The sequence below is a fragment of the Eimeria necatrix genome, genomic scaffold (assembly GCF_000499385.1).
Source record: "Eimeria necatrix Houghton genomic scaffold, Enh_scaff183, whole genome shotgun sequence".
NCBI lineage: Eukaryota > Apicomplexa > Conoidasida > Eucoccidiorida > Eimeriidae > Eimeria > Eimeria necatrix.
In genome coordinates, this window is record NW_013652487.1 from 18,997 (window position 1) to 44,684 (window position 25,688).

At 53.2% G+C, this 25,688-nt stretch overlaps 6 protein-coding genes across 6 annotated transcripts; 3 read left to right on the plus strand and 3 right to left on the minus strand.

Annotated features, from left to right (window-relative positions):
• Positions 1–1,055: 1,055 nt before the first annotated feature.
• ENH_00023480 (hypothetical protein, conserved) lies at positions 1,056–3,009 on the plus strand (the record flags this gene model as incomplete). Its single annotated transcript, XM_013579682.1, has 8 exons — positions 1,056–1,263; positions 1,342–1,388; positions 1,495–1,584; positions 1,699–1,757; positions 1,887–1,947; positions 2,214–2,319; positions 2,757–2,828; positions 2,942–3,009. 8 exons carry the CDS (start codon positions 1,056–1,058, stop codon positions 3,007–3,009), a joined length of 711 nt encoding a protein of 236 aa, XP_013435136.1.
• Positions 3,010–4,050: 1,041 nt separating this feature from the next.
• On the minus strand, positions 4,051–6,189 carry ENH_00023490 (hypothetical protein, conserved; the record flags this gene model as incomplete). The annotated part of the gene is made up of 1 exon (XM_013579683.1): positions 4,051–6,189. One exon carries the CDS (start codon positions 6,187–6,189, stop codon positions 4,051–4,053), a length of 2,139 nt encoding a protein of 712 aa, XP_013435137.1.
• An 824-nt stretch (positions 6,190–7,013) lies between these two features.
• Positions 7,014–9,380, plus strand: ENH_00023500 (RIO1 family domain-containing protein, putative; the record flags this gene model as incomplete). Its single annotated transcript, XM_013579684.1, has 7 exons — positions 7,014–7,389; positions 7,525–7,736; positions 7,936–8,077; positions 8,215–8,335; positions 8,469–8,860; positions 9,150–9,234; positions 9,335–9,380. The coding sequence occupies 7 exons, from the start codon at positions 7,014–7,016 to the stop codon at positions 9,378–9,380; spliced, it is 1,374 nt and encodes a 457-aa protein (XP_013435138.1).
• Positions 9,381–14,783: 5,403 nt separating this feature from the next.
• ENH_00023510 (Eimeria-specific protein, related) lies at positions 14,784–15,727 on the plus strand (the record flags this gene model as incomplete). Its single annotated transcript, XM_013579685.1, has 2 exons — positions 14,784–14,883; positions 15,315–15,727. The coding sequence occupies 2 exons, from the start codon at positions 14,784–14,786 to the stop codon at positions 15,725–15,727; spliced, it is 513 nt and encodes a 170-aa protein (XP_013435139.1).
• Positions 15,728–16,683: 956 nt separating this feature from the next.
• On the minus strand, positions 16,684–17,820 carry ENH_00023520 (glutaredoxin, putative; the record flags this gene model as incomplete). The annotated part of the gene is made up of 4 exons (XM_013579686.1): positions 16,684–16,731; positions 16,968–17,096; positions 17,420–17,480; positions 17,606–17,820. 4 exons carry the CDS (start codon positions 17,818–17,820, stop codon positions 16,684–16,686), a joined length of 453 nt encoding a protein of 150 aa, XP_013435140.1.
• Positions 17,821–20,038: 2,218 nt separating this feature from the next.
• Positions 20,039–25,569, minus strand: ENH_00023530 (DEAD/DEAH box helicase, putative; the record flags this gene model as incomplete). The annotated part of the gene is made up of 10 exons (XM_013579687.1): positions 20,039–20,253; positions 20,627–20,708; positions 20,999–21,243; positions 21,676–21,958; positions 22,096–22,384; positions 23,176–23,578; positions 23,847–24,263; positions 24,424–24,566; positions 24,736–24,854; positions 25,021–25,569. The coding sequence occupies 10 exons, from the start codon at positions 25,567–25,569 to the stop codon at positions 20,039–20,041; spliced, it is 2,745 nt and encodes a 914-aa protein (XP_013435141.1).
• Positions 25,570–25,688: the final 119 nt, after the last annotated feature.

Here is a 25,688-nt window from a genome sequence, read left to right on the forward strand (position 1 = left end):
ATTCAAGCAGCTTTGAAACCCTTTTTGCCTTTTAGGGTTTAGAAAACGAAATTGTGAATTTAGGGTTTGGATTAGGGTTTAGGGTTTGGTGCCTTTGCACCGCGGGCGCTGCTAGAGAGGCCCAGGCTGCTGCTACAAACCCTCAGCAGGCCCCATCGACTCTGCTGCTGCGTCTGCTGCTGCTGCTGCTGCTGCTGCGTCTGCTGCTGCTGCTGCTGCTGCTGCTCGCCTTTAACTTGATATCGTTTAAAGAGGGGGAGATGCTGCTCTCAGCCCTTCTGAAGCGAACAAGGGGCCCCCCATTTCTGCGTTGCAGCACCAGGTAGGCAGCAGCGCCCGCGGACGCGCTAAACCCTAAACCCTAAACCCTAAACCCTCGCTTGACCCGAGGAGACTGGCCGTTGAGCCTCCAACAATGAGACGCCGGTGTTTGGGGTTTAGGGTTTAGGGTTTAGGGCGCAGCTTGTCTTCATCTTCGCGGGGCCGACTCGCGTCGCGTGCACCGAGTGGGGTCTGGCGGCGCTAGGGTTTAGGGTTTAGGGTTTAGGGTTTAGGGTTTGTGCACTCTACTGCTCAGGACGAGCGCTTGACACGCATTTCGACTCTGCGAAAGCAGTGGCTTCGTCCAGAAGAGCTCCAGGGGCGCGGCGGGGTTCAGGGTTCAGGGTTTAGGGTTTAGGGTTTAGGGTTTAGGGTTTGAAGATGCACGGCCCGCCCGCCGGCCGCGGGAGGCACATGGTGCTTCCTGCGTGGATGACGAGGGGCCCCCAAGCAGGCCAGGCTGCGTCGCCAGCAGCAGCAGCAGCAGCAGGTGCTGCTGCTGCTGCTGCTGCTGCAGCTCCCTTCCCCGTCGTTGCAGCTCCCGCAGCAGCAGCAGCAGCAGCTGCTGCTTCCCCGGGCCCCTCTCCCGCGTCGGGGGGCCCCCCTCCCCGGGCGCTGAACGGGGCCCCGGGGGCCCCCGGGGGGGCCCCCGCTGCGGGGGGGCCCCCAGCAGGGGGGGCCCCTCGGGAAGTGGATGCACGGGAGGTCCCCAGCGAGGAGAAGCAGAGAAAGATATGAAAGAAATGAAAGAAATGAAAGAAGTGAAAGAAGTGAAAGAAATGAAAGAAGTGAAAGAAATGGAGAAAGAAATGGAGAAAGAAACAGAGACAGAGAAAGACAAAGACACAGAAGCAGAAGCAGAAGCAGAGAGAGAAGAAGCAGCAGCAGCAGCAGCGCGAGGCAGCAAGACGAAGGCGCCACCGCCAGCATGCTCGCCGACAGGTCTGGCCGCTGCTTAGGGTTTAGGGTTTAGGGTTTAGGGTTTAGGGTTTGGGGTTTGCGACTCTCCGCGGGCCGCAGGGGCCCCGCGCTTAAGACGTTGGGGCGCTGGAGGGGACCTCGAAACGGTAAACACTACTTTAGGGTTTTGCTGCCTCCAAGGACGGCATACTCTGGGGTTTAGGGTTTAGGGTTTAGGGTTTAGGGTTTAGGGTTTAGGGTTTTTGGCATCAGGCTCATCGAGGCCCGCCAGATGCCTCCGAGAAAGCGGGAGGAAAACAGAAAAGTGTTTTTGAGCTGGCTCTGCTCCAAAGTAGGTTTAGGGTTTAGGGTTTAGAGTTTAGGGTTTAGGGTTTAGGGTTAAGTGGGAGAGCGCGTTGTTTTGCGGAAGGGCGCGGGGATGAGGGTTTAGGGTTTAGGGTTTGTTGGCCTCCGCAGGACTTTTACTCTGAAGACCGGCAGGGCGCCCCAGCGAACAGAGAGGAATTCGTTAACAGGTAAGGAGGGTTTAGGGTTTAGGGTTTAGGGTTTGGGTTTACAGCTCTAGAGGCGACTAGGCATTGGTGCGCAGAGAAGGGTTTAGGGTTTAGGGTTTAGGGTTTAGGGTTTGGGTTTGTTTTCTACAGCTTACTGGACTCGCACAGCTCAGTCCGCGTCACCAAGCGCCTCATAGCGGAGGAGAACAAAGTGAGTCTAAACCCTAAACCCTTGTAAACCCTAAACCCTTGTAAACCCTAAACCCTTGTAAACCCTAAACCCTTTTAAACCCTAAACCCTTTTAAACCCTAAACCCTCGCGGACCCAAAACCCTTCTGAGTACTTTGAAGATCCCAGACGGAGGCGGCGGACTGCGGGCTATTGAGTGTTCGTCTGCCTGCCAGCTCCAGGGTTTACATGTAAGGGTTTAGGGTTTAGGGTTTAGGGTTTAGGGTTTAGGGTTTGGCGTGCCGCAGGAGCACTCCTTCTGCCTGGACTTCGAGGAAGTCAAGTCGGGGAAAAATCAAATTTGTTTATTTGAGTGTCGCCGGGGGAAGCTGGTGCGGGTTTACGCATTTAGAGGTGAATAAGTGTTTTAATTAATTTAAAATTAATTTAAAGTTAATTTAAAATTAATTTAAATTCATTTTTAATTCATTTTAAATTCATTTTTCATTTGGCTGCTGCTTCGGCCACTTGCCGTTTGCTGCTGCTGCTTGGCTGCTTTGCTGCTGCAGCGCTTAGGTTTGCTGCGCTGCTCTTCTGCTGCCTTTTTGTCTCACTTGTACATGCAGCAGCAGCAGCAGCCGCTGCTGCTGCTGCTGTTGCTGCTGCTGCTGCAGCTGCTGCTGCATTTTGCTGCTGCTTTGGGGTGTACAGACAGCGAAGACTTGACGAACGAGAAGTTGTCGTTTGAGGAGTTGAAGAAAACCCGAATTTATCAGAGAGCGTTTAAATACTTCACAAGAAAAGGCAAGCAGCCTGGGACGAGGGTTTAGGGTTTAGGGTTTAGGGTTTAGGGTTTGGAGGAAAGCTTGCGGGCTTGAATGGGGCGCTCGCTGACCACAGGGGGTGGTGGTGGTGCTCGGGAGGTGAACAGCCAAGGCTTAGGGTTTACAGGCTAGGGTTTAGGGTTTTGGGGCTTGGGTTTGGTGGCTAGGGTTTAGGGTTTGGGGCTAGGGTTTAGGGTTTGTGGTTGCTGCAGGCGTTCCTGAGGATGCGAAGTTGGTTTACCACGACTATGTGAATGATCCCGAGATCCGGGTTGGCTAGACTCTAAACCCTAAACCCTAAACCCTAGCCTGAGAGGCTGTCGTAAACCCTAAACCCTTGCTGAACAGCTGAGGGCGACCTCCAGCTGGCTGGATTCCAAGTCGCTTGGCTTTAGTGCATAAAGAGGGAGTGCGGGGGGGGCCAGAGGGGCCCCCAGGCAGTCTCAAGGGGCCCCTGGGGGCCCCCAGGGGCCCCCGGGGGCCCCTGGGACCCTTCGGGGGCCCCTAGGGGCCCCTGGGGGCCCCCAGGGTCTCTCTGGGTGTGTCATGGGGGCCCCCGGGGCCCATTGTGCAGTCTCAAGGGGGGCATATGGGGCCCCTGGAGCTCCTAGGGCCTCGCGGCTGCTTCAGGGGGGCCCCCAGGGCCCGTGGGGCCCCCTTGACAGTCTCAGGGGGGCCCCCAGGGGCCCCCAGGGGCCCCCGCGCCCGTCTCAAGGGGCCCCTGAGGAACTTAATTTAAGTTAAACAGCTTTAAAGCTTTGCGGCTAAAAGCCCTTTGGGGAAAAGATGCAGCAAAACAGTCTTTAGGGTTTTCCTTTGGAGGACTTGTAATGATAATAATAGTGGCAGTGGCAATAGCAGCAGCAGCAGCAGCAGCAGCAGCAGCAAAGTAGTAATAACGGCAGCACTTAGGGATAATTGGAATGGTAGTAATGGCAATTATAAAGGAAGAAGAGACGCAGTGCTCAGAGGAATCCAACAAAAAACAAGCAACTCTGCAGTTACCCCCAAAGTCCTCTTCTGGGGCCCCTGGGGGCCCCCCACGGGTCCCTAGGGGGCCCCTGGGGGCCCCTGAGGGCCCCCAATTTTCTTGGGGGCCCCCCAGGGGCCCTGAGGAAACTCTTGGAGACTCGCGCAGCCCCGCAGGGGCCCCCTGGGGGGGCCCCCAGAAGTCCCCCAACGACTCCTAGGGGCCCCCTGGGGGGCCCCCGGGAGTCGTTGGGGGCCTCCAGGAGCTTCTTAGGGGCCCCCAGGAGTGGCCTGGGGGCCCCTGGAACTATTGAGGGGCCCCGAGGCCCTTAGGAGGGCCCCCCAGCCTATTTCAAGTGAGACTGCTTTCCATGGTCTGTGCAAGGGGGCCCCCACACTGGGGGCCCCCACGCTGGGGGGGTCCCCCTGTGGGGGCCCCCCAAGGAGGCCCCCCTTTGGGGGCCCCCAGTGGGGGCCTCTGGTGCTGCTGCTGGGTTTGCAGGAGGGGCGGCTGTGGGGCGTTTTGGTTGACTAGGAAGAGCAAGTAGCCGCAGCAGCAGCAGGCGCAGCAGAGGAGAGCAGCAGCAGCAGCAAGCAGCAGCAGCAGCAGCGTGAGCAGCAGCAGCGACAAAAAGGGATGCTGAATTGCAAATCGGCGGAGGCCCCGGGGCCTCGGCAGCACCTGCAGCACTGCTTGGGAAACAGCCACAGGAGGGTACAGATAAACCCTCGCGAACTTCAGCTGCAGCAGCAGGGGGGCCCCCAGCTGCTCCATCATAAGGATTTGGGTCTTTTGGGGGCCCCCCCCCAGCAGCAGCTGCAGCAGCGAGGCCCAGGGGGGCCCGCAGGCAGCAGCAGCAGGCAAGGCCCTGCTGCTGCGCGCCACCAGGGGGCCCTCTCGCGAGAACAGCAGCAAAGACACCATCACTGCAGCAGCAGCAGCAGGGGGCCCCCTGCTGCTGCTGCTGCTGCTGCAGCTGTCCTGCAGCGCCAGAGTCAGTATCAGGTCCGCAGCGAAGCCAGGCAGCTTCGCGCCCTCCTCTTCCTGCTGCTGCTGCTGCTGCTGCTGCTGCTGCTGCTGCGGGTAGAGGCGGTGCTGGTGAGGCCAGTGGGAAGAAATGGAAAGAAGAGGAGCAGCAAACATGAACTCATCTGCTGGCAGCAGCTCCCAAGACCTGTTGCTGAAGGGTACAGTTGCGACGGCCAGGGGCTCTTCCAAGGCTGAGAGGCCCCATGCCGCGGGGGCCCCCGAGGGGGGCCCCCAGGGGGGCCCCCCGGGCGCCCGCGGCGCGGGGCCCCCAGCAGCAGCAGCAGCAGCAGCGGGAGCAGCAGCAAAGTCTGTGGCAGCCCCAGCTGCTGCAAACGGCGCGCAGCTGCACCCGTGGGGCCCCTGGGCCTCTCCCGGGGCCCCCCCCAGCAGCGAGTGGGGGGCCCCCCAGTCCGCAGGGGGGGCCCCTGCGGGGGCCCCCTCGGGGGCCCCCCAGGGGGCCCCCCAGGGGGCCCCCGGGGGGGCCCCCGGGGGCCCCGGGGGGCCCCGGTGGAGGGAAGTAAGGGCCAATGCAACTTTAGGGTAATAGTCGAAATAAACTGGAAACTCCTGAAGTGGAGGAGGAGTGGAATAAGAAGACAAAAGATAATAACTTCCTGCTGCAGCAAAAGCGAAGCAGGTGGACATACACCCGAGCCCCACAGCAGCAGCACAGCCAGCAGCACAAGTGTACTTTGCTGCTAGCAGCAAAGCAGAGGCCCCCGAGGCGCAGGCGGAGGAGGCCCCCGCGATTTGCTGCTGCACCTGCCGCTGCAGCTGCTGCAGCAGCTGCTGCTGCACCTGCTGCGCCTGCTGCTGCACCTGCTGCAGCAAACTCACGCCCTCCCTCACCGACCTCGGAAACCCTCCAAGTCTGCTGCTGCTGCCCTCAGGGGGCCCCCGACCGGGGGCCCCCCCTCCGCGGGGGGCCCCCTCTCCTGGGGGGCCCCCTGCGGCTCGGGGGGCCCCTTCCTCTCGTGGGGGGGCCCCTCCAGGGGGCCCCCCCGGGGTCTTGAAGGAACCCGGCAAGCGGGTGGAAAGAGAAGGGGGCGCCTGGCGAGACACCGAAGCAGCAGCAGCAGCAGCAGCAGCAGGGGGGCCCCTGCTGCTGCTGCTGCTGCTGCTGGGTTGGCTGGGCTGCCCTTGGGGGTCTTGCCATTTGGGTACTTCTGAAAGTTCAGAAGACGCTGGGGAGCAAAAGCAGGGGCTTTCCTTTTGCTCCTTTTTCACACTTGTCGCTGCTGCTGGCTGCGCGGGAAGCTGCTGCTGCTGCTGAACTGCTGCTGCTGCTGCTGCTGCTGCTGCTGCTGCTGCTGCTGCTGCTTCTGCTTTCGCGGCGGAGCCGCGGCGGGACTGCGGGCGCCGCCGCCGGCGCAGAGAGCCTGGCCCTGCAGGCGCTGGGGCGGCTTCCAGCAGCTGCGGGTTGCAGGGGGTGGAGCTGCTGTCTGAAGACTCGAAGTCCATTGCTGCTGCTGTGCTGCGCTGCTGTGCTGCTGTGCTGCTGCGCTGCTGTGCTGCGCTGCTGCGCTGCTGCTGGGGGGCCTCAGAGACGCAGCTGCTGCCCAGCCGCAGGGGCTCTCACAGCAGCAGCGCCGCAGCAGCTTTCCCCCGGTGCATCTTTTGCTGCGCTGCGGCCGCCCAGCTGCCGACGGCCAGCAGCGCCCGGGAGAAGCAAAGCCGCGGCTGCCCGGATATATTCAATTGATAAATGCAATAAAGAAAGGGAAAAATAAATATGAAAAGAGGAGCTGCGAGAACCCCAGCGGCACACACACAGCGCAGGCCGGAAGATCTAGCGGCGAGCCAGACATTCCTCGCGTCTTGGGGCCCCAAGGCTCTGTCGGCTGCGACGGGAAACAGCGAAAAACTACTTTAAAAGGCCATGTTCAAACAAGAAATAGTTGATATTCTCAAGTTCTCCGAACTTAGACCCCATGGATGTGGTGTTACCTGCTGCTTCGATCCGCCACGTTCTAGTGGAGCTGTGGGGTTCCCAGAGGGCTGTACGGAGCTCCTCTGGAACCTCTGTTGCTTTTTAAACTGAAATTTAGGTTTTTTTTCGTTTCATAAATATGTGCGGGGAGCAGAAGACGATCCTTTGCGCTCCCCGTTCGCCCAGTTATTCCCTTGCGCCGCATGCCGCTCCGAGTTCCATTGCAAAAGAGGCTCTCCCGCAATCCCTAGAGCCGCGGCGCCCGTTTTGAGGTGTTGTGCTGCTTTATAAAGGCAATAAACAGCAGGAAGACGCGAAAGTAGTGGCTGAAAGCAAACCCAAATGCTCTCTGAAGATGAGGCTTCAGGCGGACGTGCTGCGGTACATGACCAAGGGGGAGTTTCGGGTGCTGACCGCCGTGGAAATGGGAATGAAGAACCACGAATTTGTGTCCTCGGCGCTGATTGAGCAAATTGCAGGTCTTCGAAGACACTCCATTCGCCAGATCCTGAGCACTTTGCTCAAAAACAAGCTTGTTTTCCACAGCTCCAAGTCGTACGACGGGTACAAAATGACCTATTTAGGCTACGATTACCTGGCTCTCAACGCCTTCGTCAAGAGAGGCCTCATCAAAGGAGTTGGCGTCAGAGTTGGCGTCGGCAAAGAGTCCGACATTCACGTTTGCGAAGGCACAGACGGGAAAGTGCTGATCTTGAAGCTGCACCGGCTCGGTGAGTTCCTGCAAAGGAATGAACGGCACGCAGCGCGCGAATTCAACAATTGGCAGCAAACTTGAATGCATGCAGCAGCCAGGAAACAGCAACTAGGCTCTGGCTGCTGCTGCTGCGCCGGCGTGGCTGTGGCAGGTCGCATTTCTTTCCGCTCCATCAAGAAGAACCGGGACTACATGCAGCACCGCATGCACTGCAGCTGGCACTACCTCGCGCACTTAGCTGCAGTGCGCGAATTCGCATATCTGAAGGCGCTGCACTCCCACGGCTTTCCGGTCCCAGAGCCAGTGGACATGAACAGGCATGCCGTGCTGATGGAGTACATCGACGCGATCCCCCTCACTCAGGTGCTTCTCGCTTCTCCTCGATGCAAAAAACAGATATTTCAGCTTCTCAGTTTGCGAAAAAGTCCATTTCGCCGGCTTCTTCCTTCCCCCGAGCAGCCTGCAGCAGCCGGCCGGCACTTCGGGAGCTGCTGCTGGCTCTGTTTTTACTTTCGCTTTTTCTCCGTTGGTTTGTGCCGTTTTTGCTGCTGATGCGCGTCAGGTGAGAGAACTTAAAGACCCTTTTGCGGTGCTCGAGAAGCTGATGAAGCTCATCGTGAGGCTTGCGCACTGCGGGCTGATCCACGGGGATTTCAACGAATTCAACCTAATGATTGACGACGCGGGACACATAACAATGATAGGTGAGACGCCGGGGGTTTCTCGCGCTCGAAAATTGCATCTTTACGAGTGTTTTCAAGCCCTTGGCGCTTTTGAATTGCGGCATTTGCGGGATCCACGCGAATTCAGCTTTTCTGTTCTTCCGTGCGCCATGGCACAGATCTTCCTCAAATGGTTTCAATTTACCATCGAAATGCAGCAGCATACTTTGACCGCGATGTTCAGTGCATAAAACGTCTATTTGAACGGAAGTTTCTCGTCGAAGTTACCACAGTGCCGAAGTACGCGAAACAAACACCCGCAGCAGCAGTTACGGGCTAGTAATTTGGGGCTTTGATTGTTTTGTTCTGTTTACAGAATGTATGTAGAGGCCATTTTTCGTGCTGTTTTTTGTCTTTGTTTTGTCTGGTTCAGGTTCGATGAAGTTGTTGAAGGACGCGGAACGAAGCTTTCCTCTGCTGCAGATGGAACTCTGGATGATGGCCATGCAGAAGGCGCTGCTGATGGAGAAGAGTCTTCTTGCAATTTGATTTCCGTTTCTGACGACCTGGACGAGCACCAGGCGGAACTGCTGGAAGGCGCGCTGGCTGCACGGCGAAACAATGAAACGGAGTCGAGTTGCTCGGATGAGTCTGAGATAGAAGACGAAGAGGAAAGCTGCGGCTCTGCGAAACCTCAGGAAAGCTCAGAGGAAGAAGCACAAGAAGAGGAGGAACAGTCGGCTTCAGATGCGCAAGATGAATCGCCAAAACGGGAATGCAAGTCGGATGACGACAGCCAAGAAGCAAGCAGTGCCTCCGACAGCGGTGAGTCCCAAAGGGCACCTCTTTGGCCACTGTTGCATGCAGAGCAGCAGAAGGCCAGCAGCACAATGAGGAAATGCAGCAGAGGAAACAAAGTCCGTGAAAGTGCAGTGGCAGCCGTTGAAGATTCCATGTCACGGCGGCTGTTGGCTGTGCATGAACAGCTATTTGTGCAGGCATAGAACAATAGCCCAGCCAACTCATCTTGTTTTTCATTTATTTCGATTTGAGTTCACTGCTGGCTTCGTCTACGCTGCAGCAGCAGTAGTTCAGTTGTGTCATTTTTGCGCAGAAGAGGCCAAGGAAGGCGCCACCCAGCCCTTGCCTCTCGAGGAGCAGCAGGCGCTGATTCACTGCTGGCGCCCCACAGCCAGAAGGTAAAGCCTTTTGTTTGTTTCTTTCTCTGCATGTTTCGTAGAAGCACTTTAATGCCATAAATGTGGTTGAATTTAGGGTCTGTCTTTTGGTTTTGTGCAGCTTCACGCTGTTTTACAGACTTCTGCAACAGCATGTCGCAGACTAGTGGGATTCATGTTACATTTCCTAACTCCTACCTGCCTTTTTTTCTGTACAGGCACACACGGGATGCGGTGCGCAAAAGGGTGCAGGCAAAGAATCAGAAGAAGAAAAGCAGAGGAAATTTCGGCAGCAACAAAAATGCAGCGGGAATAAAGGCTCGACAGATGGCCAAGTTTGATTGTTAGCTTCTTTTCTTGGCTGAAAGCGAACTCTTGTATTCTTCCATCCAAGATCTGTTCTACTGCTGCATCTGCGTAGTTTGGAACAAGTGTAGTTTATTTCGAGCTCAGATGCAGATTGGATTTGAAGAGGAGTGTCATGGCCTGCCTCCACGGCAGACGCAGCACATAAATATCTACGAGCGGAAACACAGGATATACTATTAGATAGAAATACATATACATATCTAAAATTGTATAAGTATGGATACAGTAGGTACGGCGCTGCATGCAGCCAGAGTGCTAATGTCGTAGATCTTGGTGGCTGGCCCATCTCACGTGCATGGGGACATACAGGATTCTAATGAGGTGCTGTTGAAGCAGCAAGAATGTCTCAAGAGGCCTGAGTGGTGAACTGTGGCCTTGTAGCTGCTGTTTTCGAAAAATGCACAGTGTGTAGACTAAGCTGTGCGCAGGTACTTTGTGCCTTGCGGGGTTTCCCAAGCATACGCTGAGGAGAAGCTGTTGTTGCTTCTATTTATTGCTCCTCTCCGCTGCTCTCGCCACTAAATTACTTCTTTTTAATCAACGAGGCGCTGGCCGCGCTCCAACGCTCCCCACATGGTGGCTCGTCGTTACTCGCAAACACCCTATGACCGCCGACTGAGGCTCCTAGCTGCGGCTGCCTGCGTGGCTGACTAGAGAAGAAACAAACGAGTAATGAGCAGAAAACTAGATTTTGAGAATTATAAAGTCCTCAGTTGGTCTGGGGAATAGTGTTCTTAAGTCCTTTGGAGGCCAGCAAGTTTGGAGCGCCAGCAAGCTGTGGCAAAGACAGCCTGGGATCTTGTCGCCGAAAGACCATGTGGGGACTCTTCCACACGCGCCTTTTTTTAGCATAGAGACAAGAAATATGCGCAAAGGATTAGTCGAGTTCATTCTGCCTTCTTTAAAAGCTAAGTTCTGCCGGCATCTATGCCGTGACTGCCTCTAGGCAGCAAGGAGAAGCTGAGTACGGGGATCTCGAGTTGAAAACTTTGCCGAGAGCTCGTCCCCAAGTTTTAATTAGCGTTCTATCACTGGCTGGACATAAAAGGCTCCTACTTAGAAGACAGTAGCCGAAGGCTGAGAGCTAGCTCGGCAGCCGAGGCTCACGGAACTGGCGTTTCCCAGTTTCTATGGGGACTTGGCCGGTAACTAGAGCAAAACCCGCGAAGCAGAGAAACTTCTGTGGTTATAAACGTTTCATCTTCCCAGATTTCACGCCACTGATGGCTGGTGGCGTTGCTAAGAGCTTACTATTTCACGTTATTCTGTCGAGACTGAGTCCCACAGGTCGTTGACTCTGATCTCATGCTTCTATGTTTCCCGAGAATGCTTCCACTGTAAGCCTCAACTCTGTGTGCAACGTCACTTGCTTGGCTGGGCACTTTGACCCGGAATAGGTCTCAAAGAGGAGTGCAAAGACAAGCGACAGTCCCGGCTTTCCTTAGTGGATTGGCTGCTGCGTCGGCTGCCACTCTCTATCTCATCAGGGAATGTAGTATTTTCAATATCTGCGCAGGAGCGTCCGCAGGATCCGGTGATGATAGTTCCGATGCATCAATTCTTTCATCCTACAGATGGCATACTGGAAGAAATTTGATAGTTTTTAGCTCGCATCATATACTCACTCGGCATTTTCCGAGAAAAGTACATTCTCTTCAGTGGCTTTAGCCAAGTGACGTTCACTTTGCCTGGGTAACTGAGCAGGAAGCAGCTTTTAATTCGTCTAATGGAAGAACCTGTAGGCCTGATTGATCGAAGCATTTGAAAGCCTCACAAAGCTATTTCCGTGATCATCAAGGCTGCCTGTACAGTCTATTCTCCCTCATCCTACAATGCAAACGCTGCAACAAATTTCTGCTAAGACCCTGAAGCCACCCCGCTAGTTAAACCCTTAGTGTGTATCCCATAGGTCTTTCTATTTTCCAAATACCAACTGCACAAGGGGTATGTAGATCGACCACATCTTAACGGCCATTTCCGGAATTGTGAGGCCACGAAACCTGGCCTGCACTGCGCGTCTGCTTCCGGATCAGTGGCCATGCAGAAGCTGATCTGAATTGAACTGGCCGGTCTTCAGCAAGTATGGCGTTTTATGAATTCTGTATATTCCGTAGTGGCTTCCAGCGGTACTGATCGTTTGTCGAGATTCGAAGCCTTGCCACTCAAGCGTGAGCTGTGAAGCACAACGCACATCGCATTCTTTTAGCTTTTCTCAAATAGTGGTTTTATGGGAACAGTTTAGGGGATGGTACTGCCGCGCAACTCAGCGTAATCTGTTAGGCGTGCAGCATCACACGGGCGCCTTCAGCATATCGGAGAGTCTTATCTCAGGGCGCATGTCTCGTCGCGCCACCTGGTATTCTGCATCTCTCGTGCATGCATCCAGGGCTGCATTAGAATCTGTAAGTTACGCGTGTCTTAGGGGCTTCACGAGCCAGAAATGGCTGCTTTTCGCAGGTGGCGCCAGGTGTGTTCACCGGAACAAACCAGATGTCAAGATGCCGGCACCCTGTACTAGTTGCTGCTGCGGGAAAGGCAAGAAAAGTTTTCAGTTATCAGCTGCTAGTGCCGCTTCATGCAGTGTCGCGCTATCCTCGGTCTACAGTTATTGAGTTGGGTGGAGCCTTGCCGCATTGTTGGTAGTACTCTCTCAGGAAGTAGCTTGAGCTTTTCTGCCATGGTTGTCGTTGGCTCGACCCCAGGTATAGCTCATGGGGGCCAATAAAGTAAATGCGCCAAAGGCCTTTGTTTCTCTAAGAGGCGTGTGGGTGCCTCGTCAAGGAATACCAGTAGCCTTGTTGTCAGCGAACCGCAGCTTATAGAGGCCCTATGCAGTGATATATGTGGGACTGTAGGCATCTTGAAGACGTAGAGTGTTTCAAATTAACTACGGCTGAACACTGTGTCGGAATATTATATATACTTGTTCGTAATTAAAGGTATTCCTTTCCACTGTGGCTGTAAGCCACAGTGGAAAGCGCATCTCTCAGTGCGTCTGCTATTTGTTCCCACCGTACAGAAGTGGGGCTACTTTGAAGCCACAGAGATGTGTATATGAGATCTGCTAAGAGATTGCATGATGTGGATATTCGGCATTTGTGAGGCTGAAGAAACTCCTGAAAGTCACAGCTTCTGCTAGAGGCTTAATCAGCGAAATGCTCGGGACCTGGCCCTACACAGGCTGGCGGAGTCGAGCCTCCACAAACTGGCCCTGCAAAACAAGACACTGTTCCCTCTGTGCCAGTTACATAGAGGACCCCATAAGTGCGAGAGGCAAGCCGAAAGAAATCAAAGTATTTGCACTGCCTCTACGGTTAAGACCGAGTATGCAGCTCCCGCTCCTATTGTAGATGAGTGAATATGGCACTGGGAAAGTGCAAAAGATGTTCTTAAGACAATGCAATCCTGCTGAAAACGCTTATTTTCTCAGCTCTCCTGCTTCTGGAAGCGCCATTGCGCTCGCTCTCTTCTGCAAACGCGAACAACTTTTAGGAGAAAGCAGATCAGTACGGCCTCTACACGGGGGCCTTCCATCAGCTGTGGATAATACATCAAAGGCACGGAACTGAGAGCGATCATTTCTGAGAGTGGCAAGCGTAAAGATGAGAGCAATTTTACTTCGAGAAACCAGACAAATGCTTACTGCGTTCTTTGGCCTTCTCAAAAGCTGCTCGCTCTAATGTGACTACAGTGTGTCCTACAGAACTAGCATTCCCTGAGGTTTTTTGAGGGTCAAAGGGTAGATACCTTCTAGAGTTATGCCGGTGTTGGAAGCCGAAACTGGTTTAGATTAGTGGAGTGTTAGGTGATGAAACTGAAGCTGGTTTAGATTAGTGGGGTGTTAGGTGAGTGCAGCTTTTCTAAAGTAACCCAGGATGGCTAGATAAAAAGTACGCGAGTACTTTCGTCTATGAGCTTATAATGGTTGAATACGTGCTCATAAATGTCTTTCTTGGCTGATGCTAGCAAGGTAGCTCCTTTCCTACATTGTTGTATGGGACAGCGTCCCAAGAGCCAAGTGCGAAAGACTGCACGCATCTGCTTCCACCGCTATCCGAATGACCATACTTCTGAATTTATAGAAGAGAGTTGCTCCGTAAATGCACAAGCGGTGCCGTCAGTGTACCTTCAATGCGCGCCGACGGTAAACCCGTCTGACACTACTGCTTGGGGGAACTGCGATACCCCCGATTCCCTTGCCGGTGCATTTCACTGAAATTGTCACACTTTGTGGTTTTTTTTGCGAGGGTGCACATGACTTTGGCCCTAGCGGCCTGCGCTGTCACTTCATACCCTCCTACCCGTTGCGTTGCATCCTTGCTGAATATTGTGATGTCTGAGGTCTTGCAGGACCTCTACTGATAGACTTAGCATCAGAAATGCAAATTAACTCTCGATTTAGTATTAGGTTTTTCCCCAGTCAGAGGGATGGGAAACCAACCGATCCTAGCGCTAGGGCGACAGGCCATTCAACAGCGCTGAGCAGTGCCGGCAACGTCAGTCGTGAAAGACGGGCTACAATCGAGGCCTTCTTTTCCCAAAAGAAGAATTTACCAACTAAATTGAGTTTCATTACTGTTTCCAGGGAATAGAATAGCTGTTGTAGGCGCAGTATATTGCCAAAGCGCGTCTTCGGAGTCATCTGTGTAGGATCATGAGAAGCGTATGAACCTTCGCCCTGGGGGTCAGGGACAGCTGCGATTCTACCAGGGTCCTTTTGGGCCCTTTGGTATCAGCTTTTCGTAATTTAAACACAAAATGTAAAATTAAAAAGCAATGGACTAGCGGAAATAGCGAAATTTATTTACGTGGCGAAGGCACGCCTCCCTAACGTTGGCTTGTCGCTCCCTCCCAAGCGCCTCGGGGGGAGGGCGTTTGTGTATATACATTGGCATAAACTAGGCGCAATGCGGGTTAAGCTTTCTGCTAAAAATTGATGAAATACTATTAAGAAGCAGAAAATTTAAGACATACTACAAAAGGTGAGCGACCGTACAGCCTGTGAGGTCTGGTGCTGCCGCTTGTAGGGGTGGCTGATGCACCAGAAGGGCGCGTCGCTCTGCTCCTCCGTCGCGGTTGCTTCCCCCTGCTCTATGTTGGCGGTTCTGGTATTCTGTAGTGGATATCAGTTGAGCATTTGCGTCTTTCTCTGCAGTCATCTGTTCGAATAACTGGTTTCTTTTCCAATTAACAAATCGAAAATGAAGGGCCTCTTCTTCACCGTCGCTTTGGGCGCTGCTGTCGCCGTCAATGCCTCCGAGGATGGCAGCAGCAACAGCGGCAACAAGATGAAGCCTGAGGGTGAGTGTAATGTCGCTTCCGTGGTTCTCTCATTTTAGCTGTTGCAAATTGTTTCTTTTGTGTAGTGAAGGGGCATTCGTCTGTTGATAGTCGCAAGCGTTGTCCATCATTCCATCTTCTCTGCCTCCCCCCGTGGGGTCGGGGCACTCGGCGTGGAGCGGCTCTGGCCTCTCCCCCTTGCCGGCCCCTAGGCCGGGTATTTGTTGAATATGTTTCATATAGTTTTCTAGTTCTTGCTTCAAGCATGTTGCCAGTGAATGGGGTGAGGTAGATGCTCTGTGTCTCCCGCTCACGCTGCAGTTCCCCACTCCATAGGATGGACAGTTGCTGTGGGCGATTTAATGGTTTTATGTCGTATGTGGCGTTCGCGGATGCTTTGAAGTGCGGAGTGTTGTATTTATTCCTGCGGCTCTTGTCCTTTTTCTGCACAGATTTGAGCGCAATCTTCAACGGTGAAGGTTCCCAGATCGACTGGTCTGCTTTCTCACCTGAGGCTCTGGGCATGCACCTGAACTACGACGAGATGAGCCAGCAGGAGCTGGACAACGTCGTCGACGCTTTCATCCGCCTGGGTCTCATCTCCCCCGAGGAGCGCGAAACCTTCGCCGCCTCTCTGGTGGACCCCATGATGCGCAGCATGCTCCAGACCGTGAACGAGAACTGGCCCGAGACCATTCAGAAGATCATCAAGGACCCCGACTACCTCAAGTTCCTGAGCCAGTTCCAGAGCAGCATTGATGAGAACGCCCTGGCCACCATCGTGGGTCTGAAGGAGGGACTGAGCGGCGCGATCCGCCAGAAGGAGCAGCAGGAGGAAGGATCTGCTGGCAGCGGCGAGCAGTAGATCTGAGGATTCCATGGCACTGTATTGCATTTATGACCATTTTGCTAACGTCCGATAACACAGACACTTTGTCCGGCGTGATGCGCGATTTTGTTGCATGCCTAGATCTGTTTTGGGGGGTGCGATGGCGATATACTGAGTGCGTTCCTCCGGCCGAGTTTCAAGTGGTGGTGCGTGACACTGTTCACGGGGTTCGCAGATGTCGTCAAACGTGTCATTGTTCTTCTGTCCTCCCAACAGCCACCCGCGTGGGTTCTCGTGGGCTGTGGGGGCCGCCGACTGCTGCCCTCCAGACGGGTTGTGCGCGACGGCGGGGGCGGGCTTTTGGCTTCGCCGCTGTTTGAGCGCCAGCTGCAGTGGCACCGCGAGGCGACGAATGTTCGGATACAAACAACGTGGCTTTTCTTGAAGTAGATTCGCCGTCAGCGCTATGCAGTGAATGCTTGCCACAGGTTTTACCTGCGCATAACTTTTTACTGGACAATCGTTGATAAGTCATGTGCTAGCGGGCAGGTAGCTGCTTCCCCGGATAGCTAGTTAGTGCTCGGCAGCTGTCCGGCAACTGTAGTTCGTTAAGGCCGGCTGCTGGAGCCGTGGCAATTCCTTTCATTATCCCTTGGGCCGTCTGCCTGGGCCATTTCCGCGGATTCGGATTTGCATAACTGGGGAAAGACTCCCATTGTGCTGTGTTGTACAAGGAGCTGACTAGAGGCTCTTTGGAAACTACGCCAGGAATATTAACGGTTGGAAAGGTTTTTACAAATTGCTCCAGGCATCGTACTGCAGTCAGTAACGAACGGGCTGGCCAAGCCGGAGCACGGACTGCTCATATTCACAAGCATAATTCTGCATGCTAGCTAAAAGCTGCACTGCATTGCGTGGATCCGGGTCTGGACATCCGGAATATGCATTTATTCGCGTGACTGTGCGTCGCTGGGGAACGGAAAACCAAAGTTTCAAGCTGCGACCAACTTCTGCAGAGTGCCATTCTTCACTCCCGCTACCTGAAAGGAGCAGGAAACGCAAAACACTCGGGCGTTTACTTACAATACGCATCTGCACTTCCAGAATACAAGTCTAGCGGTCCCTCCCGAACAAACAGAAAATTGCCAAAACATTCTCTTATAGCGAAACGGCACACACTGAATTTCTGTGTCTTTTTGCTTCATTTGCACTGAGCAGTGTCGTGTCTTTCTACGTCGGTTGCGGTATTCTTCCGATGAACTGACAACCAACTCACCGTGTCATCGCCGCCACCAAAGAAAGTGCCATTTATAAATACACGAGGCACGGATCTTGCACCTGTCTTCTCCTTCAAATAGTCTTGAATGGCGTTGCAGTGCGGGTTGTTCTCTATTTGCTCCACGTGCTGGGGCAAGGAAAGACAACGGCACACGTGAAAATTTAAACAGGCAATACAACGAACACAGCTGGAGAACGTACTGAAGGTGTTGACAAAAAAAGCAAAGCAACGAAATAAGAAAAAATTGTCCTAAGGCATGGAACCCGGTTCAAAAAAGGCAACACTGAAAACGACCAGTAAAGGCGTAACACCACCAACAGTTAGTTCCATGCTGCCCTAAGACCAAGCGGAAACCATACTAATTTAGATATGACATCGGCACAACGGTTGTACAGTACGTCTACATAACACAAAGATCTGCAGGTTTCAGTGTGAAGCTATAATCTCACCATGTCGCTAACATTCAAGCTCCTCAGGGCCGCAATAGCAGCCTGGCAGTAGGGGCAGTGCCTTCAAACACGAAACGCAACGCAACATAAGCTTCTTTAGAGCTACTGAGCAAAACTCAGCTTCTCTCCTTTGGCTACAGAAACCGCGAGAAAGCGAAGCTTCGACTCTGCCGCTGTAGGACATACGTTTTCGCGAAGACAGTGACCTTGTGTCCGTTGACAAGGCTGTCAACCCACTGAGGAACATCCTGGGCGCTGTTGAGTGCCATTGTGGAGGCGAAGAGAGATCGGGAAGAGTTGTAGCGCAGTCTGGCTCTCGCCCAAATGCGACCTGCAAAGGCAGCAGGGTAAATCAGATTTATGAAGGCACCAGGGGGAGGAACCGGAATCAGGGCTACCATTTTGAAAACACAAAGCCAATTACTAAAAAAATGCTGAATCTATGCAATAGAGCAGACCGCAGGCAATGTCACAGCTCATTTGGTACCGCGTCAGCCCCATTCCCTGATGTGCAGGACTAAACACTGTTGAAGTCGATCGAAAGCAGAGCACTTTTGCAGGTAGCTGAGTACTTACTAGAATTGAATTATTTGTGTAAGTTATGGAGTGATACACACAAATGTTACGGTACTTTTTAATCTCACACGCCCCGTGAAATCGTAGCGTCTCGTGCATGCTTGGCGGAGTAGCCGACCAGGCACTTGCTGCTGCTTCGCTGGCTGGAAGCTGCACAGATGCAGGCACTCCATTGGCATCTATTCTAAGTGCTTTTCGAATCAAGATTTTAAAAAAAATAAAGGCTTAGTTTTAAGCGCTGCTTTTTTTTTGCTTTAGCGGGGGATATGGCTGCAGTAGGAGGGCTGTGCCGGCAATTTATCAGTGTTACACTAGATCGTCTTCGCATTCAACAATCTACCTATCTCAGCGACCATACATGGCATGTTCTCGCATTGGACACTCAGTAACTATCTCAGCCACCAAATATGACCTGCATTGTGTAGCTTCTACGATTCATGTGCCCAGAATATACTAGACAGATGAGGATAATGCAGGAAGGCAGCACGTCCCAGCAGGAACAGGAGCTCAGCGAGTGGCAAGTCTTTCAGCCCGTGAAAAGTCAGGTGATGAAGCCATGTGTGTTTACAATGATACTAAGGGTAACATTCTTTGTGTTTGAGAGTGTGCGTCTTTGTGACTATGTCACTGTTATCGAATTCAGTGGACTTCGGGGAAGTGCATGCCCAAACGGCAGCAACTGTGGAGGCAAGGACACGTATTTTACGCTTCCTGCCGTGCCTTCGTCCTAGCTAGCGGTGTCTCTGTGGTACTTCCTATTTGTGCTCCACTGAAGTTGTTCTATGCCAAGCTCTTGTTAAGGTTCCCTTGTGCTGGGCTTCGATCGGTTGCACAAAGAAAGCCTCAAGGACATGCGAATAGACGAATAAATACAAATACGTTCGGTTAAAACAGCAGATTTGAGCGGACGGATCAATTTCATTTTGAGACCTGGAACTAATGCATGTGCTGAATGGCAAGCTTCAGTATGGAAAGGTGGCTATTACGCGTAGTCGCGTGAAAAACGCTCTGAAAGGTGCACAGTTAGGTGTGAAACTTTGTTTTATTCCCTTTTTATGTTTTATTGCTTTTTCAACGGAAATAATAGACTGCCTATTGCGCTCGGTTTAACGGTTTTGTGTGACGGGGAAGCAGGAGGCACAGACACACACTATCAGCACTCACTAGCCGACAAGTATAAAGCCGTAATCCATGCAAATTAGCTTTCAAACAAGACATTTGGGGTTGTCCTCACCCTTCGACCTTATTGGGGTCCCATGCGTTCCGCAAAAGCAATCAACACATGGTGGCTGGCGGCACCCGAAGTGCCTTCCAGCAGCTCATTGTAGAGTGGGTCAGGCTCCACAGAATCTTGTAAAGTACCATACTTCAAGCTATTTAATTGCACAGGGGTGCTCCAGCCGCCTGTGGTGTAGAATGACGTCCGCCGTTTACGGATTTGCACCAGGCGCCGAGGCGTACCATAGCGGCTGTTATATCGTAGTGGGAATGCGTTGGTGTTGAGTCTCACGAGATGCGACAAGCGCATATCTTTATGGGCGGCGACGCCAGGTTGTCCTTGTTGCCCAGTCTTGCAGTAGCCGACTTAGCCATATCCACCAGTTAGTTTACAGAGCTGGTCTGCGCCAGCATTCCGTCGGGCGAAGAATCCATTGTGCACTTTGTGGCTGGACCCGTTGAGTTCTTTCTAAGCCAGGAGTGGAGTGCCCGTAGCTCTTCCGTAGCGGATCCCGCACCTCATTATCTCGAATGCAGATTAAGGAGCAGCACAGCTTCGTTGAAGGCTGATTTTGGCCGCAGAAGCACTGCTGTAAGCTCCTATGCTGGTAAAATATGAATACGTCACCTATATTCTGTATCGCTTCGTACTACTCATGGACAGCGAGCAACACCTATAACTCCACTTACTAGCAGCAATGCATTGGCAGACTAACTAGCTCGCCCCTTCAAACTACTAGCTCATCTTTGCGATAAGCAGTCAAAAAAGGTCTAAAAGAACGCGTTGCCTACATTCATAAAATGTTTGCACGCACGCATTGTTCATTACATTTCTCCAGCTCCCTCCAGTGCTAGTCGCTCTAGCTCTTCTAGAGAGAGTGACGCTTCTTTTCTCTTTTTCTTAGGGGGTTGATGAGATATCTTCTTGCTCATTTTATCTCTGTGAGCCCCTGCGTCTTCATCTGAGTCGGTTGTAGTTGTATCTGATGCCGCCACTTCACTGCTGCTATCTTTTGCATCCAAAAAGGCTACAGCTCCTCCTGCCGGGCAAAGAAACAAAACATTACAAAAAAAGACATGCATGGAAGACAAAAACGAACAAACCTTACTATAAGTGCAAATACAAATGGAGGGAGAAGAGAGTCGAGATTTGCCTGGATCTTGGTGAACTTTCTCAATTCAGACTGGCACTTGGTGAACTTTCTCACGTACGCTATTCAGAGGCGCGCGTAAGCAATTAAAGGCAAAAACAAAAGTGTTTGAGCACAAGTTAGCACATGGAAACGGAAAACAAAGACAAAGCTACAGACAATGGTGGGAAAAGAACGACCGAAGAGACACACACACGTGAACACGGACACAGCACCAAAGACAAAATGGCCAGAACAAAACAAACGCATGATTGAGCCGCACCCGCTGCTTCTCCCTGCCGGGCCATCCTTTCTTTCTTCCTTTTCTTTGAGTGTCTTTCCTTCACCCTTTGTTGGTCGCGAACCTGCAAATCCCGCAGCACAACACTCGCTCCCGAGGTCTCAGCGTAGAATGAACACAGGCAGTTAATCAAGTCCTTTTCACTAGTTTTAGCAGAGCTAAATTTGTTTCCGGTACTTTCAGCTGAATTTTATCTGACTGTCATATCGCGAGCAAGCAAGCCTCCTGCTGCGGTCACATGTACCCTAAACTGGCCGCGCTTGGTTATTTTCACTCAAGTAACAGAATTATATCAAGCTGATGACGAAAATATGGCAGATGCTAATTGACTCGGGTTTTGTCCTCATTCAGCACCTTGTCACTTTGGTGCACGGATTCCATCTTGGCCCTCATTCGCTGCAGAAACGTTTCCCGCAGCTCCTGTGTCACGCCACTGTCGCCGCTGCTGCTGCCGGCTTGTGTTTCTGGCTGTTGTGTCGCTTCTTCATCTGTCTCTTCATCTTCATTAAAGATAATGTGCGAATTAGAGGAAGCAGCAGCAAGCCCTTTTATCTTCGCCGAACCATCCGCGCGAAACTGCAGCCGTTCCCTTCGGTAGGCTGCAGCAGAGAAACAAATCCACAAGTACAAGACCGGAATACAGTAATGTGCATGCACAAAAATGCAGCAAAATATCAAGCTGACTAGTGTGTATGCTGAACCCAACAGAAAAAGTTAACAGACAGACATAGTTGTCGGGAGAATAACTAATAAATATCAGATGGTCCAAATGCCCTTAAAACTGACGCGCGCGATTAAATGGGGGCGAGAACTGCCACAAATTAAACGAAAACCCCGCAGACTAAATGGAAATTTGGCAGGGAGAAGTTGAAAGTTTGTCAAGAAGAGTACAACGACAAAAAAGAGCCAACCAGACCGTGCTAAAAAAACGCAAGGGAAATGTCAAATCCTAAGACGTGACAAAACCCTCATACCGTCAATGCTTAACTGCAACGGCTAAAGTCTGAACTCAACTCCCTGGCATCTGTTACCTGGTTTCTGCAGCAGCAGTTCTTGCAGCTTTTGGTTTCTTTCTTTCGCTGACTCCTCCGGAGGCTCGGCATTCTGTTCCTTTAGCTCCAAAAAGTCCCCTACATCATCTGCTGATGTGCTGCTTTTGCCGCTGACAACTCCTGGTTTCCGAGGCTGCTTGTCTTTCTTTGAGCCTTCTTCTACAGACCCTTCACGCTGCTGCTCTTCTTGTTCTTGCTGCTCATGCTGCTGCTGTTGTAGTCGCATCTGTTGCTTGAGTAGCTTCTTTGCGCGGATTTGTTCCTGAAAAACATATCATTAGCCGCACATCCCACCCACTGGCTCAAAGCAGCAGCGGTAGGAGTGGCAGCAGCAGCTGCTGCAAAGTCGGCAAAAGCAGCAGTGGGAAAAGTAGTGGGGAAAGCTGCTGTGGCCCTCACCTTTAGCCTTGCCAATTTCGACATATTTTTTTTCTTATTTTCTCCGCTTGCAACCGCCCCCCCAAACATCGCAGGGTCCCACTCACCCTCACCTTGCTGCTGCTGCTGCTGCTGCTGCTGGTCTGTGGCTGCCAAATGCTCTATTGAAGGAGCAATTGAAAGGCCGTAGCAAAGAGCTAGCTGCTGCAGGTCGATCGCGTTTACGTTGAATACCTTTTTGTTTGGCATCACCGACAAACAACGCAAATAAGCAGCAACAGCTTGTTGTGCCAATGCCTTGAGAGACGGACTGCAGCAGCCACAACAGCACCAGCAACAAGGCCACCGTTGCCACCCGCAGCAAAATCTGCAGCAGCAACACTGTTTGCAGCGGAAGCAGGAAGTCTACCGATACAAATGGTTGCAGAAACGGGAATCACGAGAGAAGAAAAACAGCAGAGGAAGTGAAAGCAGCAGCACCAAAAATAGCAGCGGCAATAACAGCAAAACGCATGCCAGCCGCGCCGTGGACCACTCGTAAGATCGCCCTGCATGTTGCCACTCAAAGGAGTCCTCCACTTTAAAAGCTAACAGCCAGCCCTAAGCAGCGTCAGTGGCGAATTCCGAACCCTGAACCCTGCAATGCATGTCATATACCCTAAAACCCGAACTACGGAGGAACGGACTCGGCAGCAAGGAGTGCTTGGAGTTTGCTTTCAATGCGAATGGCTTTCTTGGGGTTCATGTTTATCCTTTGCAGAACCATCTGCGGGCAGAAAAGGACAGAAAAAGGCAAAATGCTAATAAAAGCGACAGAGAAGCAGCTGGTTCAATACCCACAGTAACTGACCAGCACAGCATCCCCTGCGGTGCAACATGTCGCATCGAAAGCAACCCAGCGGCCAAAAGTGATACAGCGATAAGCACAGCCACGCAGGTTGCAGTAGTCACGTCGGTTGCAGCAGCAGCAGCAGCAAGGGGCAAGGGCCACGCCGCGCAGAAAGCCCAGCGATGCAGCAGCAGACGCCGAGGATGTGTTAGGCTTGTGGCTAAAGGCGGCATTAACGGCTACAGCAGAAGCAGCACAGCAGCAGCAGCAACAGCAGGTCGTGCGGCTGCAGATTGGGCTTTGTGCCGACCCCTTTAGCCTGCAGCTCCAACACAAAGGAGGCTTCCGAAGGCAGTAGCAGCAGCACAGCGTGTCCTTTCCTCGTCAGTCTTGCTGTTCTTCCTATGCGGTGGAGGTGCGTCTCTGTGCTGTCTGGACAGTCGAACTGAATAACGAGATCGACAGCAGAGAGGGCCCCCTCTGCCTCCTCCTGCTTCTTCTTTCTACTGCCTCCCGCGGACCCCAGGAGGCCCCCAGACTGCACAAAGTCTATTCCGCGGGCGGCCAAGTCGGTGCTAATTAAGCAGCAAGGAGAAGTGCGAGACACAAAATCTTGAAACACATCCAGGCGCTTCTGCTGCTTCTGGCGCCCGTGCAAATACAGCAGAGACAAGCCTGCGCAGAGTGCAATAACAAACACTATGCTAAAAGTATTTAATATATTTTGCCAAGAATATAATGTATAATAATAAATTTCAAGCTCTTAAGCCTCACAATTGCCCGAGGCCCGAGGCCTTAGTGGCATCTGGAACAACGGGGAACTGCAGGAGCGGGCTGCTGTGCTGGCTGAAAAGTCGTGTCAGCAGCAGCAGCAGCAGCCACAACAGCAACAGCAGCAACTGCAGCAGCAACAGCAGCAACCGCAGCACGCCGGAAGGCTCACCGGGCTTGAGTTGCTTGAATGCGTCGTGTATGAATTTCGCCTGTTTGCAAGAAGAGACAAAAACAATTATCTTCTTTTTGCATTGGGCCCTCAAAATAGAAAACAATGCCGATGTTTTGTGCTTTTCATTCACTACCATGTACGTCTGCTTCAGTAGCCCCTGCTGCTGCTTCTGCTGTTGCTGCCCCTCCTGGTGCTGCTGCTGGGGGTCTGACGGCCGCAGATCGTCGGTGCAAATGAACTCAGGCTTGCTGCTGCTGCTGCTGTTGCTGCATAGCAGCACCCCCAGCCTGTGCACTGCGCTGCGCAAAGTCGCAGAGAACAGCAGCGTCTGCCTTGTGGGGGGCAGAGCAGCAACAATCAACTCCATTGTCTGTTGAAAGCCCAAGTCCACCAGGCGGTCTGCTTCATCTATGGCTGCAGCAGGGACGTCAAAAACGCAGAACAGGCGAGCTGCAATGGGAAGGGAAGAAGCAGCAGCAACAGCAGATGTAGCAGCAACAACGGCAGCAGCAACAGCAGCAGTAGCAGCAGCAACAGGAGCAGAGGCAAGGCTTGCCTAGGATCAAAAGTCTACTAGCATCCCACATGGGGGACTCATCAATGTGCTGCAGCAGGCGGCCAGGCGTAGCAACAATTATGTTTAGCTGGCCAATGCGTTCTGCCTCAGCTTCCACTCCTTTGCCCCCAATTAAGCAGCCTATCGAGAATTCGTGATGTCTGAATAGCAGCAGCAGCAGCAGCAGCAGCAGCAGCAGCAGAGGCACCACTGGTGCAGCAAACGCAGTGACGCATCAACAGCAGCTGCACCGGTTAGCTCTAGCCCGACCCCCAGCAGCAGCAGCAGCAGCAGCAGCAGGGGCGGCAGCAGCAGCAAGGAGAGCCTCACTGGCCAACCGCTTTAAATACGTCAAAGATCTGCACTGCTAGCTCTCTTGTGGGGGTCAAGATAATTGCTGCAGTGCCATCTGGCCCGCAAATCTCCTCCCGGAAGAGGCGCTCCAATATCTGCGCAGAAACCCCCCCCTCAGCAGCAGCAGCAGCTGCAGCAGCAGCACTGGCAGCAGCAGCACCCCTAGCAGCAACGGCGAAGGCGCTAGCAGCAGCGCCAACAGCAGCTCCAGCCCGCCCCCCAGCAGCAGCACCAGCAGCATCAACAGCAGAGTATGTTTACGGGGATAACAAAGGCGAGGGTCTTGCCACTGCCCGTCTTAGCCTGTGCCTTGACATCTCTGCCAGCAAGTGCATGTGGAATTGCTGCTGCTTGGATTTGTGTCAGTCGGCTGAAGCCGCAAGCTGCCAGTCCCTTTTGCGTGAGCCCCGAGAGAGGCAAGTCTGCGAACACCTTGTCAGTCAACACGCCGTGCTTTCCCCCCTTGCTGCTGCTGCTGCTGCTGCTGCTGCTGCTTTGGGCGCGCTGCTGCTGCTCCTGAATTGCAGCAAGCGACGGGGGCAGCCACTGGCCCCCAGGAGGAGGCATCTCCAGCAGAATGCGCTGCTGCAGCTCCGCTATTTCCAGCTTCTCCCGCTGCCGCAGCTTCTGGGGGGCCCCGGTCCCCTGGCCGCCACTAGGGCGGCCCTTTCGCCCGGGGGGCCCCCTGGGGGGCCCCCGGGGCCCCTTGTGGCGTGGGGCCCCATCTTGGCTAGGGGCGAGCCGTCGGCGGCGGTGGCTGGTGCCAATGCCTTCGTCAGGCTGACGGGAAGAGGAGGCTGCAGCTGCCATTCTGCTGCCGTTGCTGCTGCTGCTGTTTTGATGGGTTTTTCTGCTGCAGCGGCTGCTGCTCCCCTTGACGATACCGGCCGACCTTCGCAGACTTCCTCATGAAGCCCGCCTCAGTCGCT